This window comes from Lampris incognitus, chromosome 2 (genome assembly GCF_029633865.1).
Source record: "Lampris incognitus isolate fLamInc1 chromosome 2, fLamInc1.hap2, whole genome shotgun sequence".
Classification (NCBI taxonomy): domain Eukaryota; kingdom Metazoa; phylum Chordata; class Actinopteri; order Lampriformes; family Lampridae; genus Lampris; species Lampris incognitus.
In genome coordinates, this window is record NC_079212.1 from 144971777 (window position 1) to 144999225 (window position 27449).

At 44.2% G+C, this 27449-nt stretch overlaps 1 protein-coding gene and 2 pseudogenes across 1 annotated transcript; all 3 read right to left on the minus strand.

Annotated features, from left to right (window-relative positions):
- Window positions 1–4964: 4964 nt before the first annotated feature.
- LOC130108449 (E3 ubiquitin-protein ligase TRIM39-like) lies at window positions 4965–6365 on the minus strand. Its single transcript, XM_056275375.1, has one exon. It carries the CDS (start codon window positions 6363–6365, stop codon window positions 4965–4967), a length of 1401 nt encoding a protein of 466 aa, XP_056131350.1.
- A 7827-nt stretch (window positions 6366–14192) lies between these two features.
- Window positions 14193–15595, minus strand: LOC130107072 (E3 ubiquitin-protein ligase TRIM39-like; annotated as a pseudogene).
- A 7812-nt stretch (window positions 15596–23407) lies between these two features.
- Window positions 23408–24810, minus strand: LOC130107031 (E3 ubiquitin-protein ligase TRIM39-like; annotated as a pseudogene).
- Window positions 24811–27449: the final 2639 nt, after the last annotated feature.

The window sequence follows — 27449 nt, forward strand, 5'->3', positions numbered from 1 at the left end:
AATATCAGGGTGCAAGACAAAAATCGCAAAATTTGGAACAAAGCAGTGAAGTCTGAACCCCGAAATGCTCTTAATACTTATTCTATTCGGCAACGTTTCGAACATTCCAGTGTACAGACCTCACTCCTTGGTTCATTCCCGTCCAGTGAGTCCAGTCAGCAGCAGGTGTCAGTCCCAGCCTGGTCCAGTATTCCCTCCTGTAATGTGGACAGACAGGCTGTCTACCTCAGTGGAAGTGGGGGGTTTGGTCTGTAGGTGAATCTTGTCGTCCGTCTCTCGGTGTGTGTGTGCTTCACCAGTGAGGAGAGGAAGAATGACGACACCTGTTTCCTGGTTTTACCTTTTTGGTGATTCGAGAGGGGCGGAGCTTTCCACATGTATGGGAGGAGGCATGTGGTAGTCTGCAGCCCTCCCCGGATCAGCAGAGGAGGTGGAGCAGAGACCGGGACGGCTCGGAAGAGTGAGGTAATTGGCCGAGAGGGGAAAAAAACCTAAAAACAAATAAAATAAGAACAAAAGGGAAGACAGCAATTTCTTAATCAAAACAATAAAAAAATAAGTTAGAGTACAAATAAAGAGTATAAAACACAAATATCAAACATTAGTAAAAGCTTTCATGAAAAGTTTAAGATATAAATTAACAGGGCTCTAACTCACTATGAATCAGGAATCAGGAACAGTTTGTTATTTCGTCTCATGTACTTGCGTACATGAAATAAGAGGAAATATGGTTTCCCCAGCCCGCAGCAGTGCAACACAATGCAGACAAAACCCCACATACAGAAATGATAGAACACATAAAACTAGAACACATATTCCAAACTAAACATACATATGAATCCCGGGGTAACCCAAGCCTGACTCCTCCTAATAATTGTATAACTCTATAAATACATGGAAACCAGTTAAAAAGCAAGAGGTTAAAATGTGTGGCCATTCAAATAAATTAATAAATGAGATCATCAGTTTTATGTCAGTGCTAGTTTAAAATAGCTGGGAGGTGTAGTATTTGTAGGGGTATCAGGAACCCAGCAATATAACATGGCGCTGAGTGAACGGCTCGCCAGCAACCCTTATGGCTATTGGTTGATAAGGTCACGTGGGCAGGTATCGCGACATGTGATTGGCTGGGGAGGGGAAACGAGAGGAGAAGAGAAAAAGACGCGAGGGAGCGGAGGTGGACGAGAGAGCTGCTCAAACTGACGGGCTGCCTACAGTAGAAGGTACATTTAGGTAGCCAAAACTTAGATGTTGTGTGTCGTTAATGTCTATAGGAAGTGTGTGTGTGAGTAAGGGACTACGGACGTGTCGTACACTTGTACCGCGTGTGTGTGTTTGTTGGTCCAAGTATCGGAATGTCGTTGGCTTAGCACGGAGCTAATAACATAGCTTACTGCTAGTTCACGTTGCGTTTGCTAGCTAACACAAACGCGCGCATACGGTGTCATATACGGTAATACGTGTGAGCTTATAATGTAGTATTTACGGGTTGGCGTCCCGGCCGTGGCGACGGTCTCCCGGACCGCCCCCCGGATTGCTCCGCAGTTCTGAGCAGCCATCTTGTGTGGGAGGTTCTGGGGAGTTGTCCGCTCACCCGTTTTGTGCCCTTCGGGACTGCGAGTCCAGTAAAGGCTTATTACCGAGGAAGGACAGCTCAGCACCACCTGCTCACAGGCCCGCAGCGTGTTTGTTTCATGTTTGAACCCCGCCGCCATTTTCTGTGTGTAACCCTGTTGAAATGGATTCGTTATTATGAGATATCATTTTGAATGAATAGTTTCATAGTTTAATTAATAGAATTTACGGTTTTAATGTTAAGATTCATTGACCAGCAATGAAGTTATGATTTTGCTCAGTGAGAGAAATGCATATTGGGTAATGTTCATGTTTTACTGAATACAGCATTTAAAAATGTTAAATATTTGTTGTGTAATAATATATGTGAAAATGCTTTAAAAATGCCTGTAAGAATAGGAAGAAAGAGGTACACAAATGTTTTGTGAATTTAGTTTATTTCTGAAACTCCGGTGAATGAGCCAATCACATTGGAGGTTAAAGGGCAAGGAAGTGGGTGGAGGAGAGAAACGGGAAGACAGTGTATGAGACGAGGGAGTGGAGAGAGAGAGACGAACGAGTAAGACGTGAGAAGCGTGTTGTCTGCTGGAAAGGGAAACACGAAATGTTATGTTAATGTGGACACCATTTTTAGTGAAAGTGTTCAACCAGGACTCTTATAGTAAACTGTAATGGTGATGGTTCTGTCCGTTTTGAGTGAACTACTCAGCACAAGAAGACGGAAAGAAGTTTAAGTTAGCTGCTGACTTAGTGGCTAGTGCTTTTGCATGGACTTCGCTAACAAGCTAGCGACCAGCGACCTGGACTAGTAAAGCCTTCGTGGAACTGCGAAACGGACCGCGAACAAAGACCCCGACGGAGCCGGATAGCGTTGCCGAGTGGTGGACTTTGCCGAGATCGTCAGCTGCGTGAGTCTTCTCTTCAAAGTGAATCTGCTTGTCATATCTCCTCCTGCTGCCGCCGCCTTGGACCTTGTGTATTTGAGGCTACACTCCGTTGAGTAAAGGTACCGTTCTTTTGTTTTTTTGCCTGCGTGGTGAAGCAGCCATTTTGTTTTTGCCTGCGTGGTGAAGCAGCCGTTTTGTTTTTTGCCTGCGTGGTGAAGCAGCCATTTTGTTTTTGCCTGCGTGGTGAAGCAGCCATTTTGTTTTTGCCTGCGTGGTGAAGCAGCCATTTTGTTTTTTGCCTGCGTGGTGAAGCAGCCATTTTGTTTTTGCCTGCGTGGTGAAGCAGCCTTTTGTGTAAGGCTACAACGTTCACAAGCTACACTCAGGCCTGCATCATTTGAACTGGGTAGGTGAAAGTAGGCTAGGTTATTGCCGGCTATTTTCTTTTCTTGGGCCCTTATGTTTTCAGTATGTATGTGAATGCATTTGACTGGGAGATTTCAAAAGATATTTGAAAACGAAGCATTTAAACACGGAACAATATTTTCTAAGTAAATATTTTCTACTTTTTTATAACACAGTTGTGGTGAATGACTACTTTTGATATTTTAAGTTCATTAAGAAAAAGAGTATTTTCTGTTTAAAAGTGGAAGAGTGTTTAAGGGTTATAAGTAATTCTAGATATTTTAATTTAATTCTAAAGTGTACGAATTAATGCTTAAATAGTGATTTTGAATGAAAGAATATTGCATATAGCCTAGTAAGTAGTAATTACACACATACAAGTTAAACACTGATATGTTTATTAGTGAAACCCCACTTATGTGATTGATTGGACAGATGTTTTAAAGAACTCAGGATAGCCACCTCTCACTATAGCCAAACAGTGGACACTCCTGTATTAGTTTCTCTCGCCACCATTTCTGTAGACTGTCTTTACAGAAGCTGTGGCTACATGACAGCATGACAGGATCTTTAAAGATGTCATGACTCACAGGACAGGAGAGATCCTGAATGCAGGAACTTGGTTATGAATATTGCAAGAGTCAAGAATTCCTATGTTAAAACTATACAATCACTCAGTGCGCTATGCCAGTGCTGTCTGTCCTTTTGTTTGTTTTTTTTTGTACTTTTGTTTGCATGAAAATTAATGAGTTGTGCATTTTGATTTCCATGTAAGTTTAGTATGCTATGCAACGCATGAGGTTAGCCAGGAGAAACATTGTTTGGTAGCTCATGCACGAGAGAGCTAGACCATCTCCGCTGGAGACTTGTATGCAGTCGCGTTGCAGCAGAAATCTCATGGATTGTTGTTTTATTTGTGAATGCAGGCAATAAAAGCCACTGTTAGGAACCCCTGGTCTGAATCTCTATCACGAACACCTGTACGAGTGAGGGTCGTTACATCTGCACCCTTTGCATTGTCTTTGTGCACTGCCTGTTGACACCGATGTCCTATCGGACTTGAACCTAGTTTTGTGGCACTTAGTTGCCTTGCGGCCTCCTGACTAGATCCTTGCTTGTGTTGTATTACTGTTGGATGTACGGGGATTTGGATAAAAGCGTCTGCTAAATGAAATTGTAAATTGGTAGTCCAGAACAGTGGCTCCCCTCTCTGGTCCTAACAGAACCCAGTACTGTGGTTTCTCTTCTGTCTAGTCTCGCTCCTCGGACCCTACTCCACAGTATGTATTCATAGTGTGCAGTGTTACTGAAATCTTACTATAAAGTGTACCTGTCCTGTCAGTCCAAGTTGAAGATTTCCAGATCATATAGCTTGCATAGGCTCTAATCTAGTGGACAGTGATGGCAACAAACCATCAAGATAATTATCAAGACTAATTAAGTACATTTTTTTTTAGAAGTGATCAAAAAAAAACCTCCAAATTATAACACCGTCTTCTTTTTTCATCTTGTTTTATTATAACAACTGTTGAAAATCACCAAGCAAACAATACTATTACCGAAGTTATGAGTTAAATTGGAGACGAGGAGAGGTAAAGACGTGAACCACAAAAGTCTAAAACTGGATTTCAATGGTGTGTACATCCACCACAAGAGGGACTACAGTAAAATCCTGCAGCAGGAGTTGGGTCCTACCTCACATCTGTGAACAGGACGGGGTGAGTTATGTTGGTGTTAGTCTGTGACTGAGTCAGAATACTAGTCTGGGATCCGGATCATTTTAGAGAGGAAGACTGGTGTGGGAGGTGTAAAGACACTACATGTACACACAGTTCAGCCAAATGACTGGTTGGAAACACACGAGGTCTTTGTAGAAACATGGATCAATATACACTGATATAATAACAGCAGTATACATGTGATTATTTTACCCTATACAGTAATAATAATGTATACTTATATGTATATACTATAAATATATACTTATATACTTCATACACACACACACACACACACACACACACACACACACACATATATTCACAAACAAATTGTTACATCACTTCAAGTCAGTTTTCACCATCATAATCTCTATTTCTATTGTTCCAGTTTTACGAAGACCTTCCCTGGTAACACCTTAATAAAGTCTGCATCCCAAGGATCTATAACTGGAAACAGCCTTTCAGTAAAAGTGTGTGTGAAGGTGTGTATGCGTGTGTTGGTATCAGGATCAGAGAATGACAGAGTTCCTCTGTTCCAGTCCAGCTTCACTCTGATCCACTGAGGCTTCAGTCTCACTGAGAGAACAGTGTCTTTTCTTGATGGAGATACTGCTGAGTATTTACCTAAAAAGAACCATATCCTCCAGGCTCTACGTCTTTCGTCTGTCTTCCTCTGGACAGCCTCTTCCATCACACCCAGTGCCCAGCCTGAACTTTCTCCAACCTCAACATCCCAGCAGTGAGTTCCTGAATTAAAACCCTCAGAGCCCAGGACAGAGTACCTGTTAAACCTCTCTGGGTTTTCTGGAAGCTGCTGTCTCTCTCCACGTCTCACACTGGTCAGATCCTCAGACAGGATTAGAATTGGATCAGCAGTGTTTGGGTCCAGAATCACAGGAGTGTAGGAGACTATCTCCTTCATCTTGTTCCAGACTGTGAAGCTCAGGTTGCCCAGGTGTTTGGCCACGTCTATCAGTGCTCCTGAGACCAGCTGTGGAACATCTGGCAGTGTGCTCTGGGCTCTTTTCACTGTAGTCTTGTAGTTCTGCAGGAATGAGATGTCTTCAGATCCCAGTTCCTTCTCTATGGCTTCAGCTGTGTCTGAGAGGCCTGCTATCTCTTTGTTAAGCGCCTCAATCTTCTCCTTCATCATCTGACACTTCTGCTCCTCTTCCTCCCTCACTGCAGTAATCCTTGCTTCTTCTTCCTCTTGTAGAAACTGGTGAAGTTTCTTAAACTCCTCTTTGATCTGCCTCTCTGTGTTCTGGGCCTGGACCTTAATGTGTTTTGTTGTTTGGTCAAAGTTTCTTTTAGCTTCATCTAAATCCTTTAACTTCTCCTGTAAGGGCTTCAGTGATTTCTGGAGTTCCTCCCTGTGATCCACTGCAGCTTCACCGATGGGTCCGATTCTGTGGTCGGTGTGTATTTTTGAGTGTAGACAGACGACACACATTGGCTGCTGATGGTCCAGACAGAAGAGTTTGAGTTTCTCAGCATGCAGACTGCAGAGAGTCTCGGACTCTGCTGCAGCTCTGTGACTGCTGTCCTTTAAGAAGGCCTCACACAGGTTCTTTAACGCCAAACTACAAGGTGGTTCACTCTTCGAAGATCTTCTCTTACAAAGTGGACACTCCCGTAATGGTTTGTCTCGCCACCATTTCTGTAGACAGTCTTTACAGAAGCTGTGGCTACATGACAGCACTACAGGATCTTTAAAGATGTCATGACACAGAGGACAGGAGAGATCCTCTTCTGGAAGTGATGGGCGGGAAGCCATTTTCTCTCAGAGTGAATCTGAAGTTAAACTTGTTAGACCGGTCAAACACGAAACCAGACAGCTGTAGTACCACTCCCTCCTCTACAACGATCTGAAGGTTAGTTTCACTTTGAGTGGTGGTTCTTGTAAAGCTTCAGAAGAGGACCAGGTGTGCTCATATCCAGAGAAAAATATCAGGGTGCAACACAAAAATCGCAAAACATAGAACACACGAGTGAGGTCTGCACCCCGAAATGCTCTTAATACTTATTCTATTCGGCAAAGTTTCGAACATTTCAGTGTACAGACCTCACTCCTTGGTTCATTCCCGTCCAGTGAGTCCAGTCAGCAGCAGGTGTCAGTCCCAGCCTGGTCCAGTATTCCCTCCTGTAGCTGTGGACAGACAGGCTGTCTCCCTCAGTGGAAGTGGGGGGTTTGGTCTGTAGGTGAATCTTGTCGTCTGTCTCTCAGTGTGTGTGTGCTTCACCAGTGAGGAGAGGAAGAATGACGACATCTGTTTCCTGGTTTTACCTTTTTGGTGATTCGAGAGGGGCGGAGCTTTGTTGTCTTCCCTGGAGTGATGATGTCACTCAGATACACAAACGAATGGAAACACTGTGTTAAATGAAATCACTCGAGATGTTTTATTCATTTGTCTTTTGACCAACGGTCCCGTTCAGCTTTTAGTCAGTGGATGTTGTCAGACCAGGGCTGAGTACCATTCCTAACTCTTGCTGTCTGAGTGTTTACTGACAGGAACCTTTTACTGTCAAACACTAATTCAAGACAGTTTGTGTCCCATTCTCAAACATACAATAAATAAAAAAAAATTAAAAAAAATGACTTAACAAAAAGTTGAATGAGAAAAACAAAATAGTGTATTAACAACAAAATAACAGCCGTCAATGTAATCATACTGGGCAAGAACCACGCCATGATGAACTACTTTCTTTTTTATGTTATTATATATATATTTTTCTTTTTCCCCTTCCTTTTTCTCCCCAGTTGTATCCGGCCAATTACCCCACTCTTCCGAGCCGTCCCGGTCACTGCATCAACGTCCGGGTGCATCCCACCTGTGTGGTGGTCTATTCCGTTACCTACCAACACGGGGATTGTCGGTTCGAATCCGCGTGTTACCTCTGGCTTGGTCGGGCGTCCCTACAGGCACAACTGACCGTGTCTGTGGGTGGGAAGCGGGTATGTGTCCTGGTCGCTGCACTAGCGCCTCATCTGGTCGGTCGGTAGGGGCGCCTGTTCAGGTGGGGAACTGGGGGGAATACCGTGATCCTCCCACGCACTACGTCCCCCTGGTGAAACTCCTCACTGTCAGGTGAAAAGAAGCGGCTGGTGACTCCACATGTATGGGAGGAGGCATGTGGTAGTCTGCAGCCCTCCCCGGATCGGCAGAGGGGGTGGAGCAGAGACCGGGGTGGTTCGGAAGAGTGGGGTGATTGGAAAGATACAATTGGGTAGAAAAAGGAAGGAAAAAACAAAACAAAACAAATAAAATAAAACCTTGAAATCAGAACAAAACGAAAGCGAGATATTTGTTAATTGAAACAATTAAAAAAGTTAGAGTAAAAATAAAGAATATTAAAAAAATCAAATATAAAACATTTGTAAAACCTTCCATAAAATACAAAGTTTTAAGATATAGATTAACGGGGCCCTAAGTCACTATGAGTCAGGAATAACGAACACTCTGTCATTTGACTGCATGTATTCACATATATGAAATAAAACTAAAAATTGTTTCCCCATCCCACAGCAGTGCAACACAAAGAGAAAAACACTTATACAAGAACTACAAGAACACATATAAATCTAGAACACATATATCCAATCTAGAACACATATATCCAAACTAGAAAACATATATCCAAACTAAACACATATATCCAAACTAAGAACACATATATCCAAACTAAGAACACATAAAAACAAACTAAGAACACATACAGTGCATCCGGAAAGTATTCACACCCCTTCACTTTCCCCACATTTTGTTATGTTACAACCTTATTCCAAAAGGGATTACATTTATTTATTTTTTTCTCATCAATCTACACACAATACCCCATAATGACAAAGCGAAAAAGGTTTTGTAGAAATTTTTGCAAATTTATTAAAAATAAAAAACTGAAATATTGCATGTACATAAGTATTCACACCCTTTACTCAGTACTTGGTTGAGGCACCCTTGGCAGCGATTACAGCCTCAAGTCTTCTTGGGTATGAAGCTACAAGCTTGGCACACCTATATTTGGGGTATTTCTCCCATTCTTCTCTGCAGATCCTCTCGAGCTCTGTAAGGTTAGATGGGGAGCATTGCTGCACAGTTATTTTCAGGTCTTTCCTGAGATCTTCAATGGGGTTCAAGTCTGGGCTCTGGCTGGGCCACTCAAGGACATTCACAGACTTGTCCCGAAGCCACTCCTTCGTTGTCTTGGCTGGGTGCTTAGGGTCGTTGTCGTGTTGAAAGATAAACCTTCGCCCCGGTCTGAGGTCCTGAGCGCTCTGGAGCAGGTTTTCATCAAGGATCTCTATGTACTTTGCTCCATTCATCTTTCCCTCGATCCTGACTAGTCTCCCAGTTCCTGCCACTGAAAAACGTCCCCACAGCATGATGCTGCCACCACCATGCTTCACTGTAGGGATGGTATTAGCAAGGTGATGAGAGGTGCCTGGTTTCCTCCAGACGTGACGTTTGGCATTCAGGCCAAAGAGATCAATCTTGGTTTCATCAGACCAGAGAATCTTGTCTCTCATGGTCTGAGAGTCCTTTAGGTGCTTTCTGGCAAACTCCAAGCGGGCTGTCATGGGCCTTTTACTGCGCAGAGGCTTCCGTCTGGCCACTCTACCATAAAGGCCTGATTGGTGGAGTGCTGCAGAGATGGCTGTCCTTCTGGAAGGTTCTCCTATCTCCACAGAGGAACGCTGGAGCTCTGTCAGAGTGACCATCGCGTTCTTGGTCACCTCCCTGACCAAGGCCCTTCTCCCCCGATTGCTCAGTTTGGCTGGGCGGCCAGCTCTAGGAAGAGTCCTGGTGGATCCAAACTTCTTCCATTTACGAATGATGGAGACCACTGTGCTCTTCGGGACCTTCAAAACTGTTGAATTTTTTTTGTACCTTTCCCCAGATCTGTGCCTCGATACAATCCTGTCTCGGAGGTTGACTTCATGGCTCGGTTTCTGCTCTGACATGCACTGTCAACAGTGGGACCTTATATAGACAGGTGTGTGCCTTTCCAAATCCAGACCGGTCTCGTCCTCTTTACGTGTGTATGGACACGCTTCTGCAAGTAACTTATACGTGTTCATTGACACGTATCTCACAGATGCCGCTAGGGGCGCCCTGTAGCCTACTAGGTCTGTCATGACCATGGTCATGACGCAATAGAATGTCAAAAATATTGAACAAAGATGGTGGAGCGAATGTTCCTGACTGCTGTCTTTGCCAACTTCTCCCAGAAAGTACAGCTGTTTAACCTCTTCAGTGACGTCTGTCACCGCTTTAGAGTGACATACACGCTCCCAATGTCCCTTTTTATGACAGTTGTTGCACTTCCTGTTCATTGCAGGACACTTCCCCTCATCGGTGTCCTGCGTCTTGCCGCACCTCCCGCATTCATCTACTATGTTGGTTGCAGGACTGCTGCCACCATGACGCTGTCCGCCCTTTTTGTTGCGCCCCGAGTGGCCAGAAAACGGGATTGCGGCCCCAGTGGCAACTAATACGTGTCCATATACACATATTTTGGTCTTGCAAACACGTGTCCTCTGACACGTACGTATTGCGATGTAGTGTTGTCCAAATCATGTCCAATCCATTGAATTTACTACAGGTGGACTCCGATCAAGATGTAGAAACATCTCAAGGATGATCAGTGGAAACAGGATGAACCTGAGCTCAATTTTGAGTGTCATAGCAAAGGGTGTGAATACTTATGTACATGAAATATTTCAGTTTTTTATTTTTAATAAATTTGCAAAAAATTTCTACAAAACCTTTTTGACTTTGTCATTATGGGGTATTGTGTGTCGATTGATGAGGAAAAAAAGGAATTTAATCCATTTTGGAATAAGGCTGTAACATAACAAAATGTGGAGAAAGTGAAGGGGTGTGAATACTTTCCGGATGCACTGAAAATCCAAACTAAACACATATATCCAAACTAAGAACACATATATCCAAACTAAACACATATATCCAAACTAAGAACACATATATCCAAACTAAAGACATACACTACCGTTCAAAAGTTTGGGATCACCCAAACAATTTTGTGTTTTCCATGAAAAGTCACACTTATTCACCACCATATGTTGTGAAATGAATAGAAAATAGAGTCAAGACATTGACAAGGTTAGAAATAATGATTTGTATTTGAAATAAGATTTTTTTACATCAAACTTTGCTTTCGTCAAAGAATCCTCCATTTGCAGCAATTACAGCATTGCAGACCTTTGGCATTCTAGCTGTTAATTTGTTGAGGTAATCTGGAGAAATTGCACCCCACGCTTCCAGAAGCAGCTCCCACAAGTTGGATTGGTTGGATGGGCACTTCTTGCGTACCATATGGTCAAGCTGCTCCCACAACAGCTCAATGGGGTTCAGATCTGGTGACTGCGCTGGCCACTCCATTACCGATAGAATACCAGCTGCCTGCTTCTGCTCTAAATAGTTCTTGCACAATTTGGAGGTGTGTTTAGGGTCATTGTCCTGTTGTAGGATGAAATTGGCTCCAATCAAGCGCTGTCCACTGGGTATGGCATGGCGTTGCAAAATGGAGTGATAGCCTTCCTTATTCAGAATCCCTTTTACCCTGTACAAATCTCCCACCTTACCAGCACCAAAGCAACCCCAGACCATCACATTACCTCCACCATGCTTAACAGATGGCGTCAGGCATTCTTCCAGCATCTTTTCATTTGTTCTGCGTCTCACAAACGTTCTTCTTTGTGATCCAAACACCTCAAACTTGGATTCATCCATCCACAACACTTTTTTCCAGTCTTCCTCTGTCCAATGTCTGTGTTCTTCTGCCCATCTTAATCTTTTTCTTTTATTGGTCAGTCTCAGATATGGCTTTTTCTTTGCCACTCTGCCCTGAAGCCCAGAATCCCGCAGCCGCCTCTTCACTGTAGATTTGACACTGGTGTTTTGCGGGTACTATTTAATGAAGATGCCAGTTGGGGACCTGTGAGGCGTCTGTTTCTCAAACTAGAGACTCTAATGTACTTATCTTCTTGCTCAGTTGTGCAACGCGGCCTCCCACTTCTTTTTCTACTCTGGTTAGAGCCTGTTTGTGCTGTCCTCTGAAGGGAGTAGTACACACCGGTGTAGGAAATCTTCAATTTCTTAGCAATTTCTCGCATGGAATAGCCTTCATTTCTAAGAACAAGAATAGACTGTCGAGTTTCAGATGAAAGTTCTCTTTTTCTGGCCATTTTGAGCGTTTAATTGACCCCACAAATGTGATGCTCCAGAAACTCAATCTGCTCAAAGAAGTGCCCATCCAACCAATCCAACTTGTGGGAGCTGCTTCTGGAAGCGTGGGGTGCAATTTCTCCAGATTACCTCAACAAATTAACAGCTAGAATGCCAAAGGTCTGCAATGCTGTAATTGCTGCAAATGGAGGATTCTTTGACGAAAGCAAAGTTTGATGTAAAAAAAAATCTTATTTCAAATACAAATCATTATTTCTAACCTTGTCAATGTCTTGACTCTATTTTCTATTCATTTCACAACATATGGTGGTGAATAAGTGTGACTTTTCATGGAAAACACAAAATTGTTTGGGTGATCCCAAACTTTTGAACGGTAGTGTATATCCAAACTAAACACATATATCCAAACTGAGAACACATATATCCAAACTAAAGACATATATCCAAACTAAGAACACATATATCCAAACTAAACACATATATCCAAACTGAGAACACATATATCCAAACTAAACACATATATCCAAACTAAGAACACATATATCGAAACTAGGAACACATATATCCAAACTAAGAACACATATATCCAAACTAAAGACATATATCCAAACTAAGAACACATATATCCAAACTAAACACATATATCCAAAATGAGAACACATATATCCAAACTAAACACATATATCCAAACTAAGAACACATATATCCAAACTAAGAACACATATATCCAAACTAAGAACACATATATCCAAACTAAAGACATATATCCAAACTAAGAACACATATATCCAAACTAAGAACACATATATCCAAACTAAAGACATATATCCAAACTAAGAACACATATATCCAAACTAAGAACACATATATCCAAACTAAGAACTGTCAGAACGTCCTCGCTGTTTTCTCTTCGGGCAAAGCTCCAGGCAGGGCCGTGGTCACTGGGCCCACAGGATGTACGAGACCAAGTTCTTCCAGCCATCAAGCGAAAACTATAAATGAGACGCTGACGTCGACAAAGACACTGGATGGACGGTACTGGGTAAGGCCACTGCCAACAAGAGTTCACACTGCCATTTTACAACACAGGAAGCGGAGCCTAGCCACTAGCCAGACTCTTCTCTTCTGTAGTGCCCCGGTGGTGGAACAAGTAACCAAACTCCATTCAATCCGCCGAGTCCCTCTCCATCTTTAAGAAGAAGCTAAAGACCCAGTTCTTTCTCCAACACCTCCACACCTGAGGGTATCGACGTAAAAAAAACTGCGTGTCTGCACCCTTTGCATTGTCTTTGTGCGCTGCCTGTTGACACCGATGTCCTATCAGAATTGAACCTAGTTTTGTGGCACTTAGTTGCCTTGCGGCCTCTTGACTAGATCCTTGCTTGTGTTGTATTACTGTCGGATGTACGGGGCTTTGGATAAAAGCGTCTGCTAAATGAAATTGTAAATTGGTAGACCAGAACAGTGGCTCCCCTCTCTGGTCCTAACAGAACCCAGTACTGTGGTTTCTCTTCTGTCTAGTCTTGCTCCCCGGACCCTACTCCACAGTATGTATTTATAGTGAAATCTTAGTATAAAGTGTACCTGTCCTGTCAGTCCAAGCTGTTTAACATACGTGGCCTAATGCTGCACTTGTATTTCAGTACAAAACAATGCACACACAAGTGCTACACAGTCTGCTGCAACAAATCATTAAGATAATTATCAAGACTAATTAAGTACATGTTTTTTTTTAGAAATGAAATTACCCCCCCCCCAAAAAACCCTCCAGATTATAACACCATCCTGTTTTTTTCATCTTGTTTTATTATAACAACTGTTGAAAATCACCAAGCAAACAATACTATTACAGACGTTATGAGTTAAATTGGAGACGAGGAGAGGTAAAGACGTGAACCACATCAGTCTGAAACCGGATTTCAATGGTGTGTACATCCACCACAAGAGTGACTACAGTAAAATCCTGCAGCAGGAGTTGAGTCCTACCTCACATCTGTGAACAGGACGGGGTGAGTTATGTTGGTGTTAGTCTGTGACTGAGTCAGAATACTAGTCTGGGATCCGGATCATTTTAGAGAGGAAGGCTGGTGTGGGAGGTGTAAAGACACTACATGTACACACAGTTCAGCCAAATGACTGGTTGGAAACACACGAGGTCTTTGTTTTAGGAATTACTAACAGTTTGTAGAAACATGGATCAATATACACTGATATAATAACAGCAGTATACATGTGATTATTTTACCCTATACAGTAATAATAATGTATACTTATACGTATATACTATAAATATATACTTATATACTTCATACACACACACACACACACATATATATATTCACACACAAATTGTTACATCACTTCAAGTCCGTTTTCACCATCATAATCTCTGTTTCTATTGTTCCAGTTTTACAAAGACCTTCACTGGTAACACCTTCATACAGTCTGCATCCCAAGGATCTATAACTGGAAACAGCCTTTCAGTAAAAGTGTGTGTGAAGGTGTGTATGTGTGTGTTGGTATCAGGATCAGAGAATGACAGAGTTAATCTGTTCCAGTCCAACTTCACTCTGATCCACTGAGGCTTCAGTCTCACTGAGAGAACAGTGTCTTTTCTTGATGGAGATGCTGCTGAGTATTTACCTAAAAAGAACCATATCCTCCAGGCTCTACGTCTTTCGTCTGTCTTCCTCTGGACAGCCTCTTCCATCACACCCAGTGCCCAGCCTGAACTTTCTCCAACCTCAACATCCCAGCAGTGAGTTCCTGAATTAAAACCCTCAGAGCCCAGGACAGAGTACCTGTTAAACCTCTCTGGGTTTTCTGGAAGCTGCTGTCTCTCTCCACGTCTCACACTGGTCAGATCCTCAGACAGGATTAGAATTGGATCAGCAGTGTTTGGGTCCAGAATCACAGGAGTGTAGGTCACCATCTCCTTCATCTTGTTCCAGACTGTGAAGCTCAGGTTGCCCAGGTGTTTGGCCACGTCTATCAGTGCTCCTGAGACCAGCTGTGGAACATCTGGCAGTGTGCTCTGGGCTCTTTTCACTGTAGTCTTGTAGTTCTGCAGGAATCAGATGTCTTCAGATCCCAGTTCCTTCTCTATGGCTTCAACTGTGTCTGAGAGGCCTGCTATCTCTCTGTTCAGCCCCTCAATCTTCTCCTTCATCATCTGACACTTCTGCTCCTCTTCCTCCCTCACTGCAGTAATCCTTGCTTCCTCTTCCTCTTGTAGAAACTGGTGAAGTTTCTTAAACTCCTCTTTAATCTGCCTCTCTGTGTTCTGGGCCTGGACCTTAATGTGTTTTGTTGTTTGGTCAAAGTTTCTTTTAGCTTCATCTAAATCCTTTAACTTCTCCTGTAAGGGCTTCAGTGATTTCTGGAGTTCCTCCCTGTGATCCACTGCAGCTTCACCGATGGGTCCGATTCTGTGGTCGGTGTGTATTTTTGAGTGTAGACAGACGACACACATTGGCTGCTGATGGTCCAGACAGAAGAGTTTGAGTTTCTCAGCATGCAGACTGCAGAGAGTCTCGGACTCTGCTGCAGCTCTGTGACTGCTGTCCTTTAAGAAGGCCTCACACAGGTTCTTTAACGCCAAACTACAAGGTGGTTCACTCTTCGAAGATCTTCTCTTACAAAGTGGACACTCCCGTAATGGTTTGTCTCGCCACCATTTCTGTAGACAGTCTTTACAGAAGCTGTGGCTACATGACAGCACTACAGGATCTTTAAAGATGTCATGACACAGAGGACAGGAGAGATCCTCTTCTGGAAGTGATGGGCGGGAAGCCATTTTCTCTCAGAGTGAATCTGAAGTTAAACTTGTTAGACCGGTCAAACACGAAACCAGACAGCTGTAGTACCACTCCCTCCTCTACAACGATCTGAAGGTTAGTTTCACTTTGAGTGGTGGTTCTTGTAAAGCTTCAGAAGAGGACCAGGTGTGCTCATATCCAGAGAAAAATATCAGGGTGCAACACAAAAATCGCAAAACATAGAACACACGAGTGAGGTCTGCACCCCGAAATGCTCTTAATACTTATTCTATTCGGCAAAGTTTCGAACATTTCAGTGTACAGACCTCACTCCTTGGTTCATTCCCGTCCAGTGAGTCCAGTCAGCAGCAGGTGTCAGTCCCAGCCTGGTCCAGTATTCCCTCCTGTAGCTGTGGACAGACAGGCTGTCTCCCTCAGTGGAAGTGGGGGGTTTGGTCTGTAGGTGAATCTTGTCGTCTGTCTCTCAGTGTGTGTGTGCTTCACCAGTGAGGAGAGGAAGAATGACGACATCTGTTTCCTGGTTTTACCTTTTTGGTGATTCGAGAGGGGCGGAGCTTTGTTGTCTTCCCTGGAGTGATGATGTCACTCAGATACACAAACGAATGGAAACACTGTGTTAAATGAAATCACTCGAGATGTTTTATTCATTTGTCTTTTGACCAACGGTCCCGTTCAGCTTTTAGTCAGTGGATGTTGTCAGACCAGGGCTGAGTACCATTCCTAACTCTTGCTGTCTGAGTGTTTACTGACAGGAACCTTTTACTGTCAAACACTAATTCAAGACAGTTTGTGTCCCATTCTCAAACATACAATAAATAAAAAAAAATTAAAAAAAATGACTTAACAAAAAGTTGAATGAGAAAAACAAAATAGTGTATTAACAACAAAATAACAGCCGTCAATGTAATCATACTGGGCAAGAACCACGCCATGATGAACTACTTTCTTTTTTATGTTATTATATATATATTTTTCTTTTTCCCCTTCCTTTTTCTCCCCAGTTGTATCCGGCCAATTACCCCACTCTTCCGAGCCGTCCCGGTCACTGCATCAACGTCCGGGTGCATCCCACCTGTGTGGTGGTCTATTCCGTTACCTACCAACACGGGGATTGTCGGTTCGAATCCGCGTGTTACCTCTGGCTTGGTCGGGCGTCCCTACAGACACAACTGACCGTGTCTGTGGGTGGGAAGCGGGTATGTGTCCTGGTCGCTGCACTAGCGCCTCATCTGGTCGGTCGGTAGGGGCGCCTGTTCAGGTGGGGAACTGGGGGGAATACCGTGATCCTCCCACGCACTACGTCCCCCTGGTGAAACTCCTCACTGTCAGGTGAAAAGAAGCGGCTGGTGACTCCACATGTATGGGAGGAGGCATGTGGTAGTCTGCAGCCCTCCCCGGATCGGCAGAGGGGGTGGAGCAGAGACCGGGGTGGTTCGGAAGAGTGGGGTGATTGGAAAGATACAATTGGGTAGAAAAAGGAAGGAAAAAACAAAACAAAACAAATAAAATAAAACCTTGAAATCAGAACAAAACGAAAGCGAGATATTTGTTAATTGAAACAATTAAAAAAGTTAGAGTAAAAATAAAGAATATTAAAAAAATCAAATATAAAACATTTGTAAAACCTTCCATAAAATACAAAGTTTTAAGATATAGATTAACGGGGCCCTAAGTCACTATGAGTCAGGAATCACGAACACTCTGTCATTTGACTGCATGTATTCACATATATGAAATAAAACTAAAAATTGTTTCCCCATCCCACAGCAGTGCAACACAAAGAGAAAAACACTTATACAAGAACTACAAGAACACATATAAATCTAGAACACATATATCCAATCTAGAACACATATATCCAAACTAGAAAACATATATCCAAACTAAACACATATATCCAAACTAAGAACACATATATCCAAACTAAGAACACATAAAAACAAACTAAGAACACATACAGTGCATCCGGAAAGTATTCACACCCCTTCACTTTCCCCACATTTTGTTATGTTACAACCTTATTCCAAAAGGGATTACATTTATTTATTTATTTCTCATCAATCTACACACAATACCCCATAATGACAAAGCGAAAAAGGTTTTGTAGAAATTTTTGCAAATTTATTAAAAATAAAAAACTGAAATATTGCATGTACATAAGTATTCACACCCTTTACTCAGTACTTGGTTGAGGCACCCTTGGCAGCGATTACAGCCTCAAGTCTTCTTGGGTATGAAGCTACAAGCTTGGCACACCTATATTTGGGGTATTTCTCCCATTCTTCTCTGCAGATCCTCTCGAGCTCTGTAAGGTTAGATGGGGAGCATTGCTGCACAGTTATTTTCAGGTCTTTCCTGAGATCTTCAATGGGGTTCAAGTCTGGGCTCTGGCTGGGCCACTCAAGGACATTCACAGACTTGTCCCGAAGCCACTCCTTCGTTGTCTTGGCTGGGTGCTTAGGGTCGTTGTCGTGTTGAAAGGTAAACCTTCGCCCCGGTCTGAGGTCCTGAGCGCTCTGGAGCAGGTTTTCATCAAGGATCTCTATGTACTTTGCTCCATTCATCTTTCCCTCGATCCTGACTAGTCTCCCAGTTCCTGCCACTGAAAAACGTCCCCACAGCATGATGCTGCCACCACCATGCTTCACTGTAGGGATGGTATTAGCAAGGTGATGAGAGGTGCCTGGTTTCCTCCAGACGTGACGTTTGGCATTCAGGCCAAAGAGATCAATCTTGGTTTCATCAGACCAGAGAATCTTGTCTCTCATGGTCTGAGAGTCCTTTAGGTGCTTTCTGGCAAACTCCAAGCGGGCTGTCATGGGCCTTTTACTGAGCAGAGGCTTCTGTCTGGCCACTCTACCATAAAGGCCTGATTGGTGGAGTGCTGCAGAGATGGCTGTCCTTCTGGAAGGTTCTCCTATCTCCACAGAGGAACGCTGGAGCTCTGTCAGAGTGACCATCGCGTTCTTGGTCACCTCCCTGACCAAGGCCCTTCTCCCCCGATTGCTCAGTTTGGCTGGGCGGCCAGCTCTAGGAAGAGTCCTGGTGGATCCAAACTTCTTCCATTTACGAATGATGGAGACCACTGTGCTCTTCGGGACCTTCAAAACTGTTGAATTTTTTTTGTACCTTTCCCCAGATCTGTGCCTCGATACAATCCTGTCTCGGAGGTTGACTTCATGGCTCGGTTTCTGCTCTGACATGCACTGTCAACAGTGGGACCTTATATAGACAGGTGTGTGCCTTTCCAAATCCAGACCGGTCTCGTCCTCTTTACGTGTGTATGGACACGCTTCTGCAAGTAACTTATACGTGTTCATTGACACGTATCTCACAGATGCCGCTAGGGGCACCCTGTAGCCTACTAGGTCTGTCATGACCATGGTCATGACGCATTAGAATGTCAAAAATATTGAACAAAGATGGTGGAGGGAATGTTCCTGACTGCTGTCTTTGCCAACTTCTCCCAGAAAGTACAGCTGTTTAACCTCTTCAGTGACGTCTGTCACCGCTTTAGAGTGACATACACGCTCCCAATGTCCCTTTTTATGACAGTTGTTGCACTTCCTGTTCATTGCAGGACACTTCCCCTCATCGGTGTCCTGCGTCTTGCCGCACCTCCCGCATTCATCTACTATGTTGGTTGCAGGACTGCTGCCACCATGACGCTGTCCGCCCTTTTTGTTGCGCCCCGAGTGGCCAGAAAACGGGATTGCGGCCCCAGTGGCAACTAATACGTGTCCATATACACATATTTTGGTCTTGCAAAAACGTGTCCTCTGACACGTACGTATTGCGATGTAGTGTTGTCCAAATCATGTCCAATCCATTGAATTTACTACAGGTGGACTCCGATCAAGATGTAGAAACATCTCAAGGATGATCAGTGGAAACAGGATGAACCTGAGCTCAATTTTGAGTGTCATAGCAAAGGGTGTGAATACTTATGTACATGAAATATTTCAGTTTTTTATTTTTAATAAATTTGCAAAAAATTTCTACAAAACCTTTTTGACTTTGTCATTATGGGGTATTGTGTGTCGATTGATGAGGAAAAAAAGGAATTTAATCCATTTTGGAATAAGGCTGTAACATAACAAAATGTGGAGAAAGTGAAGGGGTGTGAATACTTTCCGGATGCACTGAAAATCCAAACTAAACACATATATCCAAACTAAGAACACATATATCCAAACTAAACACATATATCCAAACTAAGAACACATATATCCAAACTAAAGACATACACTACCGTTCAAAAGTTTGGGATCACCCAAACAATTTTGTGTTTTCCATGAAAAGTCACACTTATTCACCACCATATGTTGTGAAATGAATAGAAAATAGAGTCAAGACATTGACAAGGTTAGAAATAATGATTTGTATTTGAAATAAGATTTTTTTACATCAAACTTTGCTTTCGTCAAAGAATCCTCCATTTGCAGCAATTACAGCATTGCAGACCTTTGGCATTCTAGCTGTTAATTTGTTGAGGTAATCTGGAGAAATTGCACCCCACGCTTCCAGAAGCAGCTCCCACAAGTTGGATTGGTTGGATGGGCACTTCTTGCGTACCATATGGTCAAGCTGCTCCCACAACAGCTCAATGGGGTTCAGATCTGGTGACTGCGCTGGCCACTCCATTACCGATAGAATACCAGCTGCCTGCTTCTGCTCTAAATAGTTCTTGCACAATTTGGAGGTGTGTTTAGGGTCATTGTCCTGTTGTAGGATGAAATTGGCTCCAATCAAGCGCTGTCCACTGGGTATGGCATGGCGTTGCAAAATGGAGTGATAGCCTTCCTTATTCAGAATCCCTTTTACCCTGTACAAATCTCCCACCTTACCAGCACCAAAGCAACCCCAGACCATCACATTACCTCCACCATGCTTAACAGATGGCGTCAGGCATTCTTCCAGCATCTTTTCATTTGTTCTGCGTCTCACAAACGTTCTTCTTTGTGATCCAAACACCTCAAACTTGGATTCATCCATCCACAACACTTTTTTCCAGTCTTCCTCTGTCCAATGTCTGTGTTCTTTTGCCCATCTTAATCTTTTTCTTTTATTGGTCAGTCTCAGATATGGCTTTTTCTTTGCCACTCTGCCCTGAAGCCCAGAATCCCGCAGCCGCCTCTTCACTGTAGATGTTGACACTGGTGTTTTGCGGGTACTATTTAATGAAGATGCCAGTTGGGGACCTGTGAGGCGTCTGTTTCTCAAACTAGAGACTCTAATGTACTTATCTTCTTGCTCAGTTGTGCAACGCGGCCTCCCACTTCTTTTTCTACTCTGGTTAGAGCCTGTTTGTGCTGTCCTCTGAAGGGAGTAGTACACACCGGTGTAGGAAATCTTCAATTTCTTAGCAATTTCTCGCATGGAATAGCCTTCATTTCTAAGAACAAGAATAGACTGTCGAGTTTCAGATGAAAGTTCTCTTTTTCTGGCCATTTTGAGCGTTTAATTGACCCCACAAATGTGATGCTCCAGAAACTCAATCTGCTCAAAGAAGTGCCCATCCAACCAATCCAACTTGTGGGAGCTGCTTCTGGAAGCGTGGGGTGCAATTTCTCCAGATTACCTCAACAAATTAACAGCTAGAATGCCAAAGGTCTGCAATGCTGTAATTGCTGCAAATGGAGGATTCTTTGACGAAAGCAAAGTTTGATGTAAAAAAAAATCTTATTTCAAATACAAATCATTATTTCTAACCTTGTCAATGTCTTGACTCTATTTTCTATTCATTTCACAACATATGGTGGTGAATAAGTGTGACTTTTCATGGAAAACACAAAATTGTTTGGGTGATCCCAAACTTTTGAACGGTAGTGTATATCCAAACTAAACACATATATCCAAACTGAGAACACATATATCCAAACTAAAGACATATATCCAAACTAAGAACACATATATCCAAACTAAACACATATATCCAAACTGAGAACACATATATCCAAACTAAACACATATATCCAAACTAAGAACACATATATCGAAACTAGGAACACATATATCCAAACTAAGAACACATATATCCAAACTAAAGACATATATCCAAACTAAGAACACATATATCCAAACTAAACACATATATCCAAAATGAGAACACATATATCCAAACTAAACACATATATCCAAACTAAGAACACATATATCCAAACTAAGAACACATATATCCAAACTAAAGACATATATCCAAACTAAGAACACATATATCCAAACTAAGAACACATATATCCAAACTAAAGACATATATCCAAACTAAGAACACATATATCCAAACTAAGAACACATATATCCAAACTAAGAACTGTCAGAACGTCCTCGCTGTTTTCTCTTCGGGCAAAGCTCCAGGGAGGGCCGTGGTCACTGGGCCCACAGGATGTACGAGACCAAGTTCTTCCAGCCATCAAGCGAAAACTATAAATGAGACGCAGACGTCGACAAAGACACTGGATGGACGGTACTGGGTAAGGCCACTGCCAACAAGAGTTCACACTGCCATTTTACAACACAGGAAGCGGAGCCTAGCCACTAGCCAGACTCTTCTCTTCTGTAGTGCCCCGGTGGTGGAACAAGTAACCAAACTCCATTCAATCCGCCGAGTCCCTCTCCATCTTTAAGAAGAAGCTAAAGACCCAGTTCTTTCTCCAACACCTCCACACCTGAGGGTATCGACGTAAAAAAAACTGCGTGTCTGCACCCTTTGCATTGTCTTTGTGCGCTGCCTGTTGACACCGATGTCCTATCAGAATTGAACCTAGTTTTGTGGCACTTAGTTGCCTTGCGGCCTCCTGACTAGATCCTTGCTTGTGTTGTATTACTGTCGGATGTACGGGGCTTTGGATAAAAGCGTCTGCTAAATGAAATTGTAAATTGGTAGACCAGAACAGTGGCTCCCCTCTCTGGTCCTAACAGAACCCAGTACTGTGGTTTCTCTTCTGTCTAGTCTTGCTCCCCGGACCCTACTCCACAGTATGTATTTATAGTGAAATCTTAGTATAAAGTGTACCTGTCCTGTCAGTCCAAGCTGTTTAACATACGTGGCCTAATGCTGCACTTGTATTTCAGTACAAAACAATGCACACACAAGTGCTACACAGTCTGCTGCAACAAATCATTAAGATAATTATCAAGACTAATTAAGTACATGTTTTTTTTTAGAAATGAAATTACCCCCCCCCCCCCAAAAAACCCTCCAGATTATAACACCATCCTGTTTTTTTCATCTTGTTTTATTATAACAACTGTTGAAAATCACCAAGCAAACAATACTATTACAGACGTTATGAGTTAAATTGGAGACGAGGAGAGGTAAAGACGTGAACCACATCAGTCTGAAACTGGATTTCAATGGTGTGTACATCCACCACAAGAGTGACTACAGTAAAATCCTGCAGCAGGAGTTGAGTCCTACCTCACATCTGTGAACAGGACGGGGTGAGTTATGTTGGTGTTAGTCTGTGACTGAGTCAGAATACTAGTCTGGGATCCGGATCATTTTAGAGAGGAAGACTGGTGTGGGAGGTGTAAAGACACTACATGTACACACAGTTCAGCCAAATGACTGGTTGGAAACACACGAGGTCTTTGTTTTAGGAATTACTAACAGTTTGTAGAAACATGGATCAATATACACTGATATAATAACAGCAGTATACATGTGATTATTTTACCCTATACAGTAATAATAATGTATACTTATACGTATATACTATAAATATATACTTATATACTTCATACACACACACACACACACACACATATATATTCACACACAAATTGTTACATCACTTCAAGTCCGTTTTCACCATCATAATCTCTGTTTCTATTGTTCCAGTTTTACAAAGACCTTCACTGGTAACACCTTCATACAGTCTGCATCCCAAGGATCTATAACTGGAAACAGCCTTTCAGTAAAAGTGTGTGTGAAGGTGTGTATGTGTGTGTTGGTATCAGGATCAGAGAATGACAGAGTTAATCTGTTCCAGTCCAACTTCACTCTGATCCACTGAGGCTTCAGTCTCACTGAGAGAACAGTGTCTTTTCTTGATGGAGATGCTGCTGAGTATTTACCTAAAAAGAACCATATCCTCCAGGCTCTACGTCTTTCGTCTGTCTTCCTCTGGACAGCCTCTTCCATCACACCCAGTGCCCAGCCTGAACTTTCTCCAACCTCAACATCCCAGCAGTGAGTTCCTGAATTAAAACCCTCAGAGCCCAGGACAGAGTACCTGTTAAACCTCTCTGGGTTTTCTGGAAGCTGCTGTCTCTCTCCACGTCTCACACTGGTCAGATCCTCAGACAGGATTAGAATTGGATCAGCAGTGTTTGGGTCCAGAATCACAGGAGTGTAGGTCACCATCTCCTTCATCTTGTTCCAGACTGTGAAGCTCAGGTTGCCCAGGTGTTTGGCCACGTCTATCAGTGCTCCTGAGACCAGCTGTGGAACATCTGGCAGTGTGCTCTGGGCTCTTTTCACTGTAGTCTTGTAGTTCTGCAGGAATCAGATGTCTTCAGATCCCAGTTCCTTCTCTATGGCTTCAACTGTGTCTGAGAGGCCTGCTATCTCTCTGTTCAGCCCCTCAATCTTCTCCTTCATCATCTGACACTTCTGCTCCTCTTCCTCCCTCACTGCAGTAATCCTTGCTTCCTCTTCCTCTTGTAGAAACTGGTGAAGTTTCTTAAACTCCTCTTTAATCTGCCTCTCTGTGTTCTGGGCCTGGACCTTAATGTGTTTTGTTGTTTGGTCAAAGTTTCTTTTAGCTTCATCTAAATCCTTTAACTTTTCCTGTAAGGGCTTCAGTGATTTCTGGAGTTCCTCCCTCTGATCCAGTGCAGCTTCACCGATTGGTCTGATTCTGTGGTCGGTGTGTATTTTCGAGTATAGACAGACGACACACACGGGCTGCTGATGATCCAGACAGAAGAGTTTGAGTTTCTCAGCATGCAGACTGCAGAGAGTCTCAGACTCTGCTGCAGCTCTGTGACTGCTGTCCTTTAAGAAGGCCTCACACAGGTTCTTTAACGCCAAACTACAAGGTGGTTCACTCTTCGAAGATCTTCTCTTACAAAGTGGACACTCCCGTAATGGTTTGTCTCGCCACCATTTCTGTAGACAGTCTTTACAGAAGCTGTGGCTACATGACAGCACGACAGGATCTTTAAAGATGTCTTGACACACAGCACAGGAGAGATCCTCTTCTGGAAGTGATGGGCGGGAAGCCATTTTCTCTCAGAGTGAATCTGAAGTTAAACTTGTTAGACCGGTCAAACACGAACCCAGACAGCTGTAGTACCCCTCCCTCCTCTACAACGATCTGAAGCTTAGTTTCACTTTCACTTTCACTTTGAGTGGTGGTTCTTGTAAAGCTTCAGAAGAGGACCAGGTGTGCTCATATCCAGAGAAAAATATCAGGGTGCAACACAAAAATCGCAAAACATAGAACACACGAGTGAGGTCTGCACCCCGAAATGCTCTTAATACTTATTCTATTCAGCAAAGTTTCTAACATTTCAGTGTACAGACCTCACTCCTTGGTTCTTTCTCATCCAGTGAGTCCAGTCAGCAGCAGGTGTCAGTCCCAGCCTGGTCCAGTATTCCCTCCTGTAGCTGTGGACAGACAGGCTGTCTCCCTCTCTCTCAGTGTGTGTGTGCTTCACCAGTGAGGAGAGGAAGAATGACGACATCTGTTTCCTGGTTTAACTTTTTGGTGAGTCGAGAGGGGTGGAGCTTTGTTCTCTCACACTGGAGTGATGACGTCACTCAGATACACAAACGAATGAAAACACTGTGTTAAATGAAATCACACGAGATGTTTTATTCATTTGTGTTTTGACCAACGCTCCCGTTTTGCTTTTAGTCAGTGGATGTTGTCAGACCAGGGGTGAGTACCATTCCTAACTCTTGTTGTCTGAGTTTACTGACAGGAACATATTCAAGACAGTTTGTGTTCCGTTCACAAACATAAAATAAAAAAAATAACTCAATACGTTGAATGAGAAAAACAAAATAGTGTATTGTGGAGTTAGAAAACAACGAGACAGGAGACGTGAGAGTAGACGTAGTCGAGGTAGTTTACTAGCTCCAACTTAGCATGTCATACATTCGACAACGACACTGAACTGTGAACCGGAAGCGGAAGTGCATTATCTGACCCCTCGCACCTTCCCTTAAAGGTACACCATCCTCTTAGGTGAATGTCTTTCGTTACATAGATGTGGGTCACCATACAGCCCCCCCCCCCAGAATTCACCTACATAAAACAATGCAAAACAGCAACAGTGCAAGTCATGAACATAAAAATAGACTCTACAACAGAACAGTCTATGACAAAGCGCAAAGTCACGGGGAAAACAGGTGACGAGTTGGGGGGCGGACCCTGCGGCCATAACGGCTGCGCTTCACAGGAGGGGAAACCGATGGGGCCGAAACCCGGGCCATAGGCGGGGCCGAAGCAGGAACAGAGGCAGGTGCCGGGGCCGACCTAGGAGGGCGCCCCCGCCGCGGGGGTAGGGCCAATTGCATTGGCTCCCCAATGTCCAAGTGAGCGGGCTTGAGACGGTCTATAGCGACCCGCTCCGGCCTGCCCCCCATGTCCACCACAAAGTTCTTATCCCCCGCCTCCAGGACGCGGAAGGGCCCGTCGTATGGGGGCTGCAGCGGGGACCGATGGCTGTCGTGCCTAATGAAGACGTACCTCACCGATGGCAGATCCTTGGGGACGTAGGACCGGGGGAGGCAGTGTTGAGACATCGGAACGGGAGCGAAGGCACCGGCATCGCTCCGGGACGCACTGAGGTGAGAGGCGGCCGACCAGGGAGCCGTAGCATCCGGAAGAAACTCCCCCGGAACCCGCAGGGGCTGGCCATACACCAGCTCAGCGGAGGAGGTCTTCCTTCGGGGCCGAACGCAGGCCGAGCATGACCCACGGGAGCCGATCCATCCAGTCGCAGCCAGTGAGGCTTGCCCGCAGAGCGGCTTTCATGTCCCGATGGAACCGCTCACAAAGTCCGTTGCTCTGCGGGTTGTACGCCGTAGTGCGGTGGATCTTCACCCCCAGGTGCTCAGCGACCGCCGTCCAGAGCTCCGAGGTAAACTGGGAGCCCCGGTCGCTCGTGATGTCACCAGGCGTGCCGAAACGGGCCACCCAGCAGCCGATGAACGCCCTTGCTACCTCTGCTGCCGTCGTGGAGGACAAGGGAATAGCCTCTGGCCACCTGGTGGCCCTGTCCACAATAGTGAGGAGGAACGTATAACCACGGGAGGGGGGCAGGGGACCCACCAGGTCAACATTGACGTGGTCAAACCGCCTCTCTGGAACCACAAACGGCGCCAAAGGGGCCTTGGTATGGCGGTGCACCTTGGCGCGTTGGCACGCCACACACGAGCCGGCCCAGGCTCTAACATCCTTACGGAGCCCAGGCCAAACAAACTTGACGCTCACCAGCTTGGTCGAGGCCTTCACTCCCGGATGGGAAAGGCCGTTGACGGTGTCGAAAACTCGGCGCCGCCAGGAAGTAGGCACCAGGGGGCGCGGTTGACCGGTGGAGATGTCACAGAGGAGGGTGGTGTTGGCCGCGTCGAACGTCACGTCCTCCAGCCGTAGCGCCGTAGGGGTCGTCCGGTAGTCTTGAACGGTCGCGTGCTTGGCTTGGTCCGCTGCCATAGCGGCGTAGTCGAGTCCCAAGTGAACGGCGTTAACAACCGCCCGTGAAAGGCAGTCTGCGACGAAGTTATCCTTGCCCGACACGTGTTGTATGTCCGTGGTAAACTCGGAAATGGTGCTGCTGACGCCCAGACCACGGTTCTGAGGTTTTGGCCATACAGAACGTCAGCGGTTTGTGGTCCACGAAAGCGGTGAACTG

Bases quoted from the DNA above. Each gene is read 5' to 3' on its own strand.
- LOC130108449 (XM_056275375.1), bottom strand. From the start codon at position 6,365: ATGGCTTCCCGCCCATCACTTCCAGAAGAGGATCTCTCCTGTCCTCTG.